The following is a 16,017-nucleotide window of genomic DNA, read 5'->3' as shown; positions in this document are numbered from 1 at the left end:
TTGAAAACATTTTGGTGACACAAAAATTTGGTGTCTTGATTCTGGAAGGGTGCTCATGTGCTTTCAAGAAGTTAACAAAACATTGGATTGTGCAATGCAGTCAAGCCCTGTTGATCTTGGGAACATGACTAAAGCCAATTCTAAAACTGCATTATTTTTATTTTAAATAAAGGAGGTGTATCAGCAAATATGCATCTCCATACTTCAGGTGTAATTGACTGTATAGCAATACAATGCTATTATATGTTCATTTGTCGCTTCGTAAGCGCACATCTGCAAAGCTGATGTGTTCAAACAATTGTAAAAAGGTACATAGAAAATTCATTTGTATACTTTCACAATTTCACACATCAAAGATCGTACATCAACAGCTCCCATGAAACTATCAGCTTCACTCCCAGCCAACTGCATCTGCTTTTGAATTTCATTGCTGTCAGGCAAAGTGTTACCAGCTCTTACAACACACTTGGCTTCAGCAAGATCTGCTATCGGAATATCGTCACTGACTAGGAAAAACTTGGACAACGTCACAGTTTTGCATTATGGATCAAATGTCATTATTCCTGGGATAGCCTGCTTGGGGAAGTAGTTATATTGATTGCATCTTTCCAGAACTCTTACTGTCCCAAATTCTTCAGTTTTCTTCCCATATTGGATAATTTAACAAAAGAAGTATTGACCAAAATCTCTTTAATTTTATTACTTTTATTCTGAATGGTAACAGTCAGACTGCCTACATTAGGAAAGTATTTGTTCATGAGGCTGTCGTTATCAGGACTGCGCTTGCTCTAATCAGTGGCTAACTTCATGCTCTCCGAGCTTTAGTTAATTTAATTCACGAGCATAAAGATACAAATCTTGTTCCCTTTGTTGCCTTTTGCCAATCTGGCCAAACGAGAAAAGACAAAAAAAAAAAGCAGATTTTGCTCAGAGCAATAAACTACCTTTCCTCAGTCCTTATAAATGTCTGTAACAGATGTCTCGCTCTGCAATACAGAACATAGGTTTGGCTTATTTGAGTTTTCTACCCTATTTTGGTGCAGTGGTACCCAAAACCATTAGATTTGACTGATGTGGCCAAGCAACAGCTATCTCCTGTCACTCTTCAGAAAGACTGTGCCCAGGGTCCAGCAACACAGTGACCCCGCTGGGGATGACCACATCGAGGCGCCACTGCCACAGCGCGGCCTGCGGCTGGCGAGTGTGTGAGAGCTGCTCCACAAGCTCCTACAGGAATGGGAAAACTCCCTCCTTAACCGGAGTGGAAAAACTACAAACAATCTGGGGGTGAAATGTCACGCGGAATGAAGCCCTCCAGGTAAAACAAGGAGTTCTGATTATCCAGACAGTTCAAAACAAACAAATGCCAGAAATGTCTTCAACAGAAGTCAAGCGATGTGTGACGAGGGACGCTCAGCTCCAAACAAAGACCCTTCACTTCATGTGTATCTAACTGGTTACAGCTCAGACTGGTTGTAGATGAAGCAATTTAAACATAACCAAAACCCAGTATGTGTATCAGATTAACATAACATAATAACTAATAAACATAATAAACTTATGCTGTAGAAATAACCCTCAGGTAAGGTGTAGAAACACTTTGGAATTACTTGTGACTGATTTTGATTTACAATCATGATATAGTGACATATGTCTCTTGGAGATCAAAACAGTATCCGATTGCTATCATTATTAAGGTCTGGGTTTAATATTAAACAGATTTCTTTTTGGATTGAGTGTGCTGCGATCTGAGACCGTCGAATGGGGGATATTTGTCAAAACTCGCCCCCTAGTGGAGAAAACCAGTAAGTATTCAGCTCTGCCTTTTGTCTTCAGGTGTCGCTGATATGTTAAGGATGTGATTTCTTCACCGCCTCTATTCATACACTAGCTGACTAGCGCGTTATTACTGTATGTGCACACAGCGACATTAATACACCTAATCTTAATTATAAATGTTTCAGTATCAAAAACAAGATTTGTATTGTTTACTTGTTACAAATAAATCGTGTTTATGTTATTATTTTTAGCCGTGTTCTCTTGGATGAACGCGTTTGCCTGTAACCATATTTTCCTCGTCTATGGCGCTAAAGCCTCTTTCTTTCAATCTCTTCTCTCTCCTCGGGCTCGGGTTGTTGGGCGACCAAGGCACTTTGTTTACCCTGCGTGGTCAGAATGTACAGTATGTAAAACTGTGCTGAAAAGCTTTGAAGGAAAAAAAAACTGTTTTAAAAAATGAAACTGTGCCTATCTTCACAAGCCATCTCTGACCTGGATTTTTCTTTTTTTTTTTCCTTCTGGCAATTTGCACCTCCCCTGGAGGCACTCAAACGAAAACTAGGTTGCGAGTTGTTTGTAAAGGGAGGGGGCTTCACCGAGCTCTTTTTTCCCCTAAATCAGACGCCTCGCTTCGGTCTTCTCCCCACATTGCTCTCCTAGTCTCCTGACACCCCCCGAGAGCGGGCTAGTTAGTACCCCAGCGGTCCCGCCGGCTGGCCCGGCCGAACAAGCCTTCCCAAACCCTGGTGTCAGGTTACTTGTCTCCATGGCAACCCTGCGCACACCTGTCGCTTTTCACAGGTTTTAGGCAGGGGGAATTGCTTCGCCATGAGTTCATTATTTTCAGCACTGGGGAAGAACATGATGCTCTATTTATATCTAATGTCTCACCTCATTAAAACTAAAAAGTCATGCTGCACTGTAAAAATAGGAGCATCCGCACAGCTGATTTAATAATAGTTGTCAGTGTGCAACTTCGCATGTTTGGGTTCAGGAGATCGGGTTGTGTGTCGAGGTCACACATGCGCGTCACTGAAAGGCGGTCATGCTGTTCCGTTTGTATTTACATACTCGTGCTACTGGTTAATTCGGTGACAAATATTAGAGGAAGATTGAAAATCATATTACCTCTAGTTTACCTATTTGCTTTCGATATTTCAGTGTTGTTTTCAAATGTTTTAGTTTGGAGCACGGCATTTTTACAGATTTTTTTTTCTGTCAGTTACATTCAGTGACAGTCAAAGTCCACTCTCTTTTTTTAGGAGCACAAATGCTGATTTCCAGTTGAATCTGAAAATAACAGCCTTAATTTAATTCTTCTGGCTATTACTGTGGTGTCCAGGTAAAAATTACATAAAATATATGTTAGAGAGCAAAAAAATGCATCAAAACAAGTAAAGCCTAAGAACCCCCACAATTGAGGAAACCCCTGGGGACAGTGTTTCTCTAAACAGATGTGAAGCTGTAGCAGTAAATGCCGGGGACTAGAGTTCACTGTGTTCTGGAAGAAGGAGCACTACGAGCTCCTCAGCACCACGAGTGCCAAGCGTGCGGCCCTGTGCCTCCAAATCCTGATCACAGCCTGAGAGGAGCAGGACCGCATGGGCACTGTCCTGCAAAACATTGCCTGTCCTGCAAAACAGAGTGAAGGGAGGATTTAGCCTGCCGCAGCGGTCTCGGGGTCTCGGGGCCTTGGAGCTGAGCAGGAGCACTGCTGTCGTGCGTCGCGAGCCCAGCAGGCCAAGGCGATCCAGGTCACCCCACTCCCTTCGTCCGGCTTCGGCTGTGGGGCTACCAGCAGCTCCCCACACGCCTCGTTAACAGCTCTGTAGTGCAAGACAAGGACCCCCGACACCAGAGGTCTCACAGCGAGTTGAGAAAGGAAGGTGGGATATTAGTTCAGGATCTGGGCTTGGCTTCCTTCCCCCAACATGGCCTGATGGGCTGGTGTGGAGCTGTTATTTGGGATTCGCGGGTTTTAACTGGAAGGGTTGTGGGTTCAGATTCTTGATGGGACACAGCTGTTGTACCCTTGAGCAGAGTTCTTCATGCAGACTGCTGCTGCTGTAAAATGCTCTGCTGTGTAAATGGTTATGAATGCAAGTACTTTGACATAAAAGCATAAAATGCATAAATTAGTAATACTAATGAAGTGCTCCTAACAAGCTTGGAGCCTTGAGCACCTTATGAACAGAGGTTTAATATGCAAAACAGTTCTTACGAACTGTGAGAAAGAATACAGTAACATGCAGAAGCTCTGAGTTATTGTTATCACCCATTAATGACATCGTGAAATTAGCAGTCAGATTGCAGTTTTCTGTTCTAACTATCTGAGTCCAGCGTCTGGGCCTGGAGGACAATGACTGGGCTCAGGGCATTCAAACTGTTTTGTTTACTAACAAACTAATAGATATGTTTAGTTTATTAAACATTATTATTGCCACCAGAATCTAGATTATTGACTTAAATTAAGAATAGCGGTCCCAGTACCCCTTAATTACATCACCTTAGTTGGAGCATTCAAATATTTTGAAACTGTTGATCTGCCAAATTAATATCTCTTCCTAGTTAAACCAAGAAAGCTGGTGGATTTACTGCACAATTAAACTCCTGGACACAAATTATCACTTTAACTTAAGCTAAAATCAAATAACTGGGAAAAGCTCTTAAAGGACAGAGTGGAGAAGCCTGACAAGTTGAGTGTTTGACTAAAGAGAACACCTTCAATGCATCTCTGCGAACACCCTGACATCAGAGAGATGTGTTTTAAAGAGGCTGCAGATAAATTACAAGCACAATGCAGATCGACCCCTGGGGCTATTTGCCAGGTGCAGTGTTTAATTTAATAATCATTGTTTAGCATTCATGCTTACATTAGGAACTGTTCAGATGTTTCTGGAATGCCGTGGAAGATGTCATAAACACATTCTTACAGTACTAAAATAACCCTTTAGTCATTGAAACATAATGCAGATCTCTTTGTCCCATTTTAATTCAATGGTTAAATCCCTAAAATTCTCTTATAATTGTAAAGGCAATCATTTGATATTGTTTTTTTTTAATAAGACATCTACGATACACATTACACAGCTTCACTGCATAGCAGCTCACATACTGTTTCTAATCTATCTTTAAATCAGTCTCTGGCATTCGAACGCCTTTGACAGGTGAGTTCACCCTGTGCTGTGAAGTGATTCAGTCATGTTAGAAGGAGTCATTACCTGAGTCACTGTGAGAGTGCGTCACGGCACAAACTGCTAGATTTCTAACGCTCTGAATTACACACCTCCAAGCCCATCCTCCTCCTCAGGACCGGCGTCAGCTCGAACAGACGCCCAGCACAGAGCTCTCAAGCTCCCTGAGCTGCTGCTGCATGAAATCTATTAATATTGGAGCCTTAGTCACACAGATGTGAAGCAAAGACATTGAGAAGACAGAATGAAGCTGTTGCATCTTGTGTTTGAACTGCAGCCAGGCTTAAATGCACAGCTATTGATGTATTGATCTGTTTAATTGCTTCAGAGCCTGGCAGTAATACGGTTAATGCATCCCCCCTAAAGACAAAAATGTTGCCAGGCCAACACAATCTCACATCTCATTCCCCTCAGGCTTATTAAGTTATAGAAGCTTCCAGCTGAGAACTGACAAAGAATCTGGTATATAAGAAACTGACAGATAGATTTTTTAAATATTATTACATTCCAAAAATAGTATGAAGACATTTCATTGGGATAGGAAGGAAAATTAGAGACTTTGCTGGTTCTGTCTGAGTGCATGTATAGAACACTCTGCTATCTTCAGTATCAGAAAGAGCAGGAGCTTAATCTTCCTCGAGAAATTCCTGTGGTTTGGATTCTGTGGTAAGGCATGAAAAGCTTACTTTATAAAGGTGAGAGGAATCCACACTGTCTAGACTTTTACAGAAGGGTGTATGAAGAGCTCCACTGCACTAAGACCCGAAACATAAAAAATAAGCATCTCTGAAGTATACAGAAGTAATCAGATGCTGAAGGGAGGCATTACCGCCATATACACAACTTATAAATAACAGTATTAGCAGAGCCTAAATTCCGAAAACCAAACACATGAGATCATTTGGAAAGTCTGTTAATAGGGATCGATGGTAGTGACTAGGACAGAGTGCACCGGGAAACCCTCAAGGCCAGAGCCCTGCCAGAACTAACCAACACACATCCACTGTGCTCACACTGGGTCAGAGTCACCGTCACTGACCAGATCACATTATCTACAGGCTTCCAGTGCTGCCAAGCCCCAGAGACAAGCCCCAGCCTCCCTGTCGGCGATTCACGTGCATGTAGTGTGCGGACCATCTCACCACGTGCTTAAAGAAGCGGTAGAAAGGTGGGCCTTCCGATACGTGATTGCTGTCGTACCTTGAGTGCAGTGCTTTATCCCAGTGGCTCCAGTCCATCTAGTGTGAGTGGGAACCAGTACTGCTGGGGTCATCCCTGTGATGGACTGGTGTCCTGTCCTGGGGAGGGGTGTCACATGGTCTCTTGTCCACTTATCGCTTCAGAAAGCAGGGTGATCTCCAGCCCAGTGAATCGCCCTGGTCACCCACAAACTCAGTAAGGGAAGGAAGTAGCAGAAAGCCATCTCGTGTGCTTTAGAAAAGTTTCCTTCTTTTTAAATATTCCCTTCTGACAGTTCTCCAGGACCCTGACGGTGCTCCCAAAATAACTCCCAGCCCGGCTCCCGGAGCTAAGACCAGGAAACAGGACCAGCCTGTGTGGGGCTGAGGAGGCCACAGCTGGGACAGGAGCACTTCCACACCAACACAAGCCCTGGTGCTGCGTGGGAGCAGTCCAGCCAGTGCTCCTGAGATCCGCTTGCTTTAATCGTCTTCTTGATTATCACTTTTAATTTTAAATTTAGCAATATAGCCTTTCCAAGATAGGCTGATTGACATAACAAGCTGCAATCAATAAAACTGTAATTAAAAGTGTCTGGTTTCAGGAGAGGTTTCATACGTTTACCATTAACCTAAAGATTTTTCCAATAAAACAACAATTCCTATTAGAATTCCTGCTCTATTCCTGTACAGGATACAAAAAGACTTCTGATTGTCTTGCTTAAAAATAGACAAGGTTTTCCAAAATTGTCTGGAAGCTGTGTCACCGGGGGGAGCAGCTCTGGCATCATGTGCCGGGAATAAAACAAGCACTCCCCCCGTACGGACCACCTGCTCCGGAGAGATCCGAGGGGAAAATTCCATCTGTCTCCGGGGTCACAGGGCATGCCGTGTGCTTCAGGAATGCTGCACATGACCCTCCTCCTCTATAAAAGGCTGATCTCCTCCTCGGGCAGAGCCAGAGCGTTCGTCCTGCCGGGCCGGAGACGGGCATGGCCACGGCGGTGCGGAAACCCCGCTGCGCCTCCGCGGTGAGCAGCCTGGCCCGCAGCTGGCAGAGCTGGGCCTCCGAGCACGCGGGCAGGCAGGGGGCCGCCCCCGCAGGCTGGGTGCCCAGCTCCCTGACCCAGGACGGAAGCCACAGGCCGGCGGCCGGTGGGCTGAGGCCCCCTGTGAGCGCCGGGGTGCAGGCAGAGCCCCGGGGCTCCGTGTGCGCTGGCGAGGGGGCCCCCAGAGCTGGAGCGGCCGCCGTGGCAAAGAGCGGCTGTGGGAGCCAGCGGGTCAGGGCCCTCGCAGAGCAGGGGGGGCCCGGAGACGGGGAGCGCTCCCTGGGCGAGTGGTCGCCGGCGTGGGGGCGGGGGGACCGCAAGCTGGGCTCCCGGAGCAGCAGCCTGGACACCCAGGACAGCGGCCTGGGCGAGGAGGGGCTGAGCGACACCGACGCCGATGGCAGGACAGGGGACAGGCCGCCCAGCCAGACCGGCCAGACCAGGAACAAGGACCGGCCGAAGGTGGAGTACTGGTCCTCGAGGGAAAACTGTGGTCTTTCACTTCTAAAAGCCTGATACACCTGTGGAATATTGAAGTGTTTTCTCCTCTATTTCTTTTTCTTTCACTGCAAAACAGCACAGAAGTTAAAGGCCTGAAAATATATCAAATCAAACCTGTTTATGGTTTTCATCCTTAAAGCTATTTTTTAACCTTTTAGAGATGAGCCAGCTTAAATGTTTGGTGGAAATAGGTTTGTGTTGAGGACTTCAGATTCTACATTACATTTAAAATTAGGAAAATATGTAAAAGTTGTGTTAATTTCCTGATATCCCGAACGTGAAGAAACTCACTAACCTAAGACTCGTTTGTTGTCCAGTGACATGCTGTCCTGTCCCTGTGCTGTCCAGTAAGGTGCTGTCTTGTCCCTCTGCTGTCCAGATCCAGGTGGTCACTCTCGGGGACCTGAGAAGCAGGTGGCAGGTGTGGTCAGAGCAGCACCTGGAGCAGCAGAAGCTGAACCCCTTCAGCGAGGGGTTCGACTACGTGCACGCCATGGCCCTGCGGCTGCAGAAGGGCGACGAGGGCTACGGGCGGCCCAAGGAGGGCTCCCGGACGGCCGAGAGAGCCCAGCGCGCCCAGCGCCACATCCGCCGGGAGATGGAGGAGATGTGCTTCATCATCAGGGACCTGGGGGCGAGAGGTCCGGACGGCGGGGCTCGGGTCACCTTCGGCCGCCTCTTCGACCGGTACGTGAAGATCTCGGACAAAGTGGTGGGCATCCTGCTGCGCTGCCGCAAGCACGGCATGGTGGCCTTCGAGGGGGAGATGCTGTGGAAGGGGCGTGACGACAGCGTCATCATCACCCTCCTGGGGTGAGCGGACTCGTCCCCTGCTGCTGCAGAAGAGACGTCAGAGACTGTACGAATACGCCACAATAACTCTGGGTCTGGCAGATCCCCTGCTTGATGAGTAGAAATCTGTCATTCTTTAGTGACGTTATTGCCTTTGGAAAAGGACTGCTAAATGTATTCTACTGGAAAATACTTTGTGTCATCGAAGGCATTCAGTCAAAAGTTTGTCGTGCCTCGTGTTTTGTATTAGCTAATTCACTCAATTTCTTTCACAGTGAAAGCATGTACTGTAAGACTTCTTAGAGAAGGGTGCTTTGTAAAACTGTTGTACTTTGTTGTAAAACTGTTTACATTCTAAAAAGTGTTGTATTTGGTCTGTGTTTAATAGATTGTGGATATTCAAGAATAATGGACACTTCTAAAGATATTTATATATATTCATCAGTGTCCACGGTTGCTCCCGGTTTGTACATCCTTCTCTTCTCTAACTTTACCAGGATAACTGATAACATGTAGGTTCTCTTTTATTTGTTATGTACTCTATATAACAAAAAAAATATTATTTTATCACTCAAACAAAAGGTATAGAAGATTGAATGTCATATTTCTTACAAGGAAGATGCGGTGTGTCTTATACTCCGGCCTTCGGTCTCTGATCCAGAACAGATCACTCCCCAGTGTCTGGCCTGGCTCTGAGTGCACCCAGTGAGCTGCTCCCACACCAGCCCCACACTGCCGAGCCCAGGCTCTCCTGAGCCCCTGGCAGGCTGGAGTCGAGTACTAGGAGCTGTCCCGGAGCTGAAGCACACGAGAACAGTTCCAAACGAGAGCAGGCCCTTCAGAGTGCGCCCCCGTCTGACCTCTTTCCCCTCTCACAAACCCTCTGTGCTGACCTGAGAAGAGCAGCACCAGGGACCTGGACGGTACCCTGGAGACACCAGCAGGGACACGCTGCACTCTGACCACAGGCCCTGGGGCCCGGCAGCATGGTGGGGGAGTGTAAAATCAGAGGCAAAAGATACAGAAAAGCTGCCAGTGGGATCAATCAACCTTTTTTATTAACAGTTGTAATAGTTTAACAACGACACCAAATTGTGCATTATTCAACTGCAACATCATTGTAAAGAATTAAAATCTACACATAATAAATTATTCTTAATACATCTGTGTGGAAAAAAAGAAAAGATAAAACTTTGTTGCCGCCCACGGCTCTGTCAGGCCGAGGGCGCTGAAAGCGCTGTGGCCAGTTTCACGCCCGCAGGCGCGACTGATATGTACATTTCAGCAGGAAGGTGGCTTTGTTGGGGACCCCAAGACCCCTAATACTGGTCACGGACAGAGCCTTTTCCCTGCCGGTTCTACGCGACAGGAGGCCCTCGATTACAGCGGCCACCCAGGGCACGTGAACAGAGTAAACACGGATGGGCAATTTTCAGAAAAGAAAGTGGATCTTTCTTGCAACTACTGAACCTTCTCCGCACTATTTGCAGTTCATTTTTTTTAGATTCATTCATTTAATAAAAATAAAAACATCTGTTTTGGACTCCTGTGCGGATTAGAGCAAGTGGTTTTCTACAGTGGGGCACTCCCAGTTACAGGTATATATATATGTTCATTCATAATATATTGTTTATCTTATGTGATTGACTCATAATTAAAGAGCAGTCCAGAATGGACAGCTTGCTTCATCCTTGGCCAATCCACTTTTAACAATAGCTGAGGCCTCTGTTAAGTGAAGACTTATTGTACTGCATTAACAGTGCTTTCAAATGCTAAAAAATAAACTTCAGTCCATTAGCCTGAAGTTCAAACAAATCCAATACTCTCTGGCCAACCACCTTCAGGCTAATCGTTAATCAGTTTGATGAAATCGCTTATTATCAAAAATGTTACATTGTTAAAACTCCTCCATTCTGATAAAGAACCTCTTTTTTCATTCAATGATGTTGTTTGATGGGTAAAAAAACAGGCATATCAATCATAAAACAGCCAGATTCATTTCAACAACATCTAAAACAAGTCTCAAAACACTTTCTCTTTAATTTTCTGAGAGAAGATAAAATATATCTGAGTCTAATAAACAAACAGGAGACAGAATTTAGAACTAGCTATATTATGTATTGTTAAAATATTTCCAACATTAACATTTCTCTTTCAAATCTACTTTCAAAAGATTGAGGTTTAAATAGTCCATGCTTTTTTTTAAAATGAGGTCAGTCAATTGAAATACATTCAAAGGGTATAAATAATTTTGACAAAAACCTCCTTTTCAGTATGATTTTCTCATGCTAAATTACCCTTCATCAAACCTTTGTAGAATACTGACAAAATACATGTACAAGCAGGTTTCTGTGTAAGCATAACTCATGGTGAAAGGCGTGACTGCAGATCTCCTATACACTCAGGTGCTGAGGTGACAGAGCAGTGTTTGAAAACCTTTGTTAACGCAGACTTGACTTAACAATAGTTTAAAAAAGCAATTGTTTGCACTTCAGTACATTTGTTTACAATGGTGTTGTCAAAACGCATCCGTGTGTGAGGCAACGGCGAAATGTTGCTTCGGCCCACTTCATTTAATGGGACATTCTGATAACAAAATTGTAAATGAATATGTTAAAAAGGTGTTGCCTTGGAGTTGAAGTTGAAATTTGGGGTAAAAGTCCAAATTAGCTGCTCCTTAAAAGATTCCTAGTGATTGAAAACAAAACCCAGTCTGTGGCACCATCCAATCAGAAGGAAGGCTGCAAGCGAGAGGGAGGCTGTAAAGCCCCTGTTGATCATCCGGAAGTTAAACAGGTAGCTAAGTGAAAGGTAGTCAAAGGTAAACCAAACACGTGGAAATTCCAGTAAATTCCTATTCTAGTTTCTAACAATCAAGTATTGAGAGCAAACATTAAACAATGCATTTTACAATACGATGCACTTAAAATGAGTTATTTTGTTATACTTAGAAAATAGCACTGAACTAACAGATTTTAATAACACATACTGTAAACATCTCTCAGTCATCTGCAACAGAGAATTTAAACCTAAACACGTGGAATTTACAGACAGTCATTTACTACATTTCTGCAGAGAGAATTTCTCTAGCACTACTCTTTATATCTTGTCTTTATTTGCATTGTTTCTCTAGAAGGGACGGGGCAACATCAGTGTGCTTCAAACTGGTATCAAATAACAGGAAAGGGGCTACTTGACCCCTTAGGAAATCCATTTTTTAAGACCATATAGAAATCTGGAAGTTACATTACCAAGCCTGAACACTACAGTAAACATACAGTACATTGAGATCTTCCCTTATATTTCCGCTATATTACAGTGTATTATTTGGAAATGTTGTATTTCCCTATATCTTATTAATACGTATAATATTTCATTCAAAGCTAGCAAGTGTACCGCATGTAGTATTTAGAAAATGTCTTTCTGTGTTTGTCATTGACAGGTTTTCGTAACGTGCTGTATGTATCAGGTACATGGTGACACTGGTGTGCTTCCTCCTCAAGCAGTCGAGCAGTCTGCCCTACACAGCTCCGTGTGGCATAACTCAGAACAGGCAGACAGCTGGACGCCTGCTGGTTCCAACAGGGCACTAAAACTTATTGCTTTCAAAGAAAAGAAAATAAGCTCCGAACACATGAAGGTACAAATAAAACACTCTTAAATACAGTACATTAAATTCACAAAGCATTCTGTTCGAGTTTCAGCGCAGATCGTTTACACAACACAGTATATTATTACATGAACTGTGATGTTGTACTGAGAGAGATGCTTCTTTCTGTGTTCTATCTGTACAAAACCTTTGGCAAATCTGAAAATGGATATATATAGAAATGCTACATACTGTTTAGTTTTTTATCTGTATTTGTTTTAGAACAACTTTATATTTATAAGCCATTTAACATTGAAGTTTCAGAAGGGAGATTCTTGAAATTCTTGTGTTTGGCTGTGAAGACTCAATTTCAAAGAAAGAATGTATCTTTATTTTGAAGTGTCTGATGTGTATTCCTGATACATGTATAATTACTATTGTAATTATGTTGTTACATATGTCACATGTCAAACATAATCCTGCCTAGAACACAGAGCAATAAGCTCATTACAATCTGTCTGCACAAAACAGCAACACATTTAACATGAATTTGATTTACGACATTTCATCATGAGCTTTGTTAATATATGCAAATCTGCAATATTGTATTTTATTAAAAATAAAAATAAGTGCACTCAAATGAAGTTTCAGTTTTAAGCATGTTACTGAAACACATAAATGGCTTCAGACATTTTCAAAATGCGGAGAAATGATCAGAATTCAAACATGCAGTTGGTCTGTGGGTGCCACTTTGCTGAGATCACCAATTCCAAAGAGATTTTTATTTGGCATTTTAAAAATACTTTCAGAATTTTTCTCAAAGATAAACTAAAACAATGAGTTCGACTGCATCTCTTGTCTGGTGTGTTTCCAGTGTGGCTCACAGTATAGAGCAGTATTGCGTCTAAAAATCTACTAGAGTAATTTGCTGCTACATATTTGTTCCCTAAACCAAGTAAAAAAAAGGGCTTATTTTCACCAGCTAAATTTCTGCTGGTTCCCTCTTACTAATAACCACCTCATGCTTTTCTACTGCTACTCTGCCTAATTAAAATACACAATTTTCATGCCAAAGTGATTCCTAGTGCTAAAGTTGTGCAGACCCACCAGTGCCAAAATACTTCCTGTTTCACACACTTCATTTTTCTTCACTAAACATCACTCTTCATCAGTTCCAAAGGATAAAAAACACTTTGGATCAGCCCTGACTACCAATGATTTAAACATTCATGGCAATAAAATACTAACTCATTCACTTTCAATTATTCATTTACCTAATCTTGTTAAATTTTTGTGCACAGTCTTTCATCCCTAAAAATGATTTTTTTTTGCAGGATTTCTCTGTGCTCTAATCATTCCAACCAATATTATTAGCAGTTGTCTGATAAGAAAATGAACTAAAACGCACAATTTTTTTCTTCAGTTCTAGAAATCATTGTATAAACTAAGAACAAAATGTTTCGTATTGATCCAATGGGATAATCACTCATTATAAAAGCGCTCTGCACCTAACTCTACTGCTCAAATATCTATCTTGAGTGATACACACTATTAAGATTTCAGTTCAAGAAGCAAATCTATTCAATTCACACTGGCACAAGCCACAAAGATTCAAGACACTTGCTGGTAGATTGGCAGAGTAGAAACTCAGTGAAGGATGCAGCTCACGAGTGAGTCAAGCGTCAACAGCGATCACTTGCAGGACCTCTTGAACCCAATTTGTGTTTCAGATAAATACAATGCCAACATCTGAAGCTGTTTGTGTGACACTCGACTAATATCCATGTGCAACAAGCTTTTTGCTTGACCGTTGAGTGATATCTGCTATTCGGTTTGTTTGTGTTCCTTCAGTACCAGGTACTCGATCTGCACTCCAACCCCGCTAAGTGACAGAGAATCCGCCGTGAGAGATTCTGCATCCTGTTGTTAACAAAACCACTCCCGTGTCAAACAATATATTGATCCTCCACTGATTCCAACACTGTGAGGTAACAGCTCAGATAGGGTGGAGAGAACCTGCGTGTCGAACCCCAGGACGTGATGACAGCCCTTGCCTGCAGGTGGAATCATGGGGTTTCCCAGAGTTCCTTGGTCATGATTCTGAGTCCACTGGTCCGCTCCGGTTAAGTCTCCCCTGCCAGACGCCAAAGAGCAGCCTCACCCCCCCACCCTCCCCCCTCGCAGCCGGGCCCTGGAGACATGCATGCAGCGCCCGGAGGCGGGCGCCTCGGGCACAGAAAGAGACGCACGAAAAACACAGTCCCCCGCTGGCAGTGTTAGGATCGGTCGCAGCAGGGCCCCACCGTGCTCTCCAGCGACAGCTGGGAGGAGTGCCGGATCAGCGGCGCCATCGCGGGGTCCACCATGGAGGAGGTGGGGAAGAGCTTGTACCAGCCGATCACCATGGTGGACAGGTCCAGCTCCTCCAGCAGGATGCGGGCCATTCCCATGAAGCACTTGCGGTCCATGCGCCCGTAGTTCCCCCACACAATCACCTGCGGACCACAGCCAGGGAAACAGGGCCTTAACTTCCAGTGCACCTGACACCCACTCAGAGCCCGTCTGTCCAGGACAGGGGACGGGGAAAGCGCAAAAGCTTTCCGGAGCAGCCCGAGCTCAGCTCTCGTTAATGTCTGGATTCAACACCGCTAATCCGCCATTTGCCTTTCCAGAAAAATCAGCACAGGCTTCCTTGCAGATTGGGAGACATGCTAGCTGTTTCGCTTCCAAGGTTAGCTAAACTGAGGCTACGGAATGATCTGGCAAGTACAGTACATCTGAAAGTGCATCAGACATCTTGTTAGAACGTTGCTGAAGGACCGACTCCAGCTCACACCTCTGCCCTGCTGAGAGCAAGACAAGATCTGCAGCAGACAGGCCAGAGAGGAGACCAGCCTGTATCTCACACAGCAGGGCCCGCAGGGTTATTTTATAAAAAACAGACACCTTTCAAAAATATTTTGAATATCTTGTCAAACTACAATATCTACAGGTCTGACGTATGTCCCATTCTGATGTGAGTGGGAGGAGATTTTGATTTGTTAACAGTTAATGCGATGATGTCGTAATTAACGATAAACGTTACACAAACATATGCGAGCTGTCTGACAGAGCATCTCTGCCTATTTACAGTACCGGTGCACAGCTGTGCCATTTTTGGACTGAGAATCCTCGGATGTTCCTCAGGACTCCTCTAAGGACACAGTTTGCTTACAGCTGAGCATCAACATCTTTCCAGATGGAGAGCTGGGAAATGTTTTAAAATTCGACATTTGTTATGACAGAAAGGAATAAATGTTCTCTCCAGAAAAATACATTTTAAATAAATATTAAACATTTGGCTTTTGTCGGATACCCAAAAATCCGAAGAATCATGTTCCTGTCCCTCAGCCAGCTCCGGCAGAGCTACAGGGCCATCACTGAACAGCAGGAGAAGCAGGGAGGTGTGAGATCTCATTATTCAGTGACAAGACACCAAATTATTCATATAATAATTCACCGGCTGTTGACACGGCTCAAAACTATAAAGCCAGCACTGCGCTGTCAAGGTCCGGCTCCTGCCCACATGCCTGACTGAATACTGAAGCTGTATGTAATCCACCCATTACAACAAACCGAAAGTGAAATGAAAATAGATATCTAGAATGAAATGAGAAGATGCCCAATACGTGATACTAAGAGCAGGAACCTGTTTGCAGTAGAGCCTTCCTGCTTGATTGCTCAGTCTGGGGGCCAGGCAGAAAGTTCAGGGTGCCCTGCAGAGCCCTGCAATCTCTCAATATCATGAAATCTGCCTGCTCCTGCCCCCTGACCCACTGCGCTCCTTGGCACAAGGTACACTTAGATTAGACTCCACACCCGGGTCCTCCTGACTGTCAGACCAGTGTTGCTAAGCAATCCAGTTTTTAGCACACAATGTACAAAGGACAACACAA

The 16,017-nt window shown here is 44.1% G+C and overlaps 2 protein-coding genes across 2 annotated transcripts in view; one reads left to right on the top strand and one right to left on the bottom strand.

Annotated features, from left to right (window-relative positions):
- The first annotated feature begins 7,122 nt into the window (after window positions 1–7,122).
- On the top strand, window positions 7,123–8,900 carry abraa (actin binding Rho activating protein a). The gene is made up of 2 exons (XM_006639751.3): window positions 7,123–7,662; window positions 8,081–8,900. Exons 1-2 carry the CDS (start codon window positions 7,144–7,146, stop codon window positions 8,516–8,518), a joined length of 957 nt encoding a protein of 318 aa, XP_006639814.2. The 5' UTR covers window positions 7,123–7,143; the 3' UTR covers window positions 8,519–8,900.
- Window positions 8,901–9,529: 629 nt separating this feature from the next.
- Window positions 9,530–16,017, bottom strand: part of rims4 (regulating synaptic membrane exocytosis 4) — a 29,135-nt gene continuing 22,647 nt past the window's right edge. Inside the window, exon 6 of the mRNA XM_006639669.3 lies at window positions 9,530–14,577. Within this exon, the coding sequence (XP_006639732.1) occupies window positions 14,359–14,577 (219 nt within the window). The 3' untranslated portion in view covers window positions 9,530–14,358. The remainder of the gene's footprint in view (window positions 14,578–16,017) is intronic.

The sequence above is a fragment of the Lepisosteus oculatus genome, chromosome 16, assembly GCF_040954835.1.
Source record: "Lepisosteus oculatus isolate fLepOcu1 chromosome 16, fLepOcu1.hap2, whole genome shotgun sequence".
NCBI lineage: Eukaryota > Metazoa > Chordata > Actinopteri > Semionotiformes > Lepisosteidae > Lepisosteus > Lepisosteus oculatus.
This window is presented reverse-complemented; position numbering and strand designations above follow the sequence as displayed.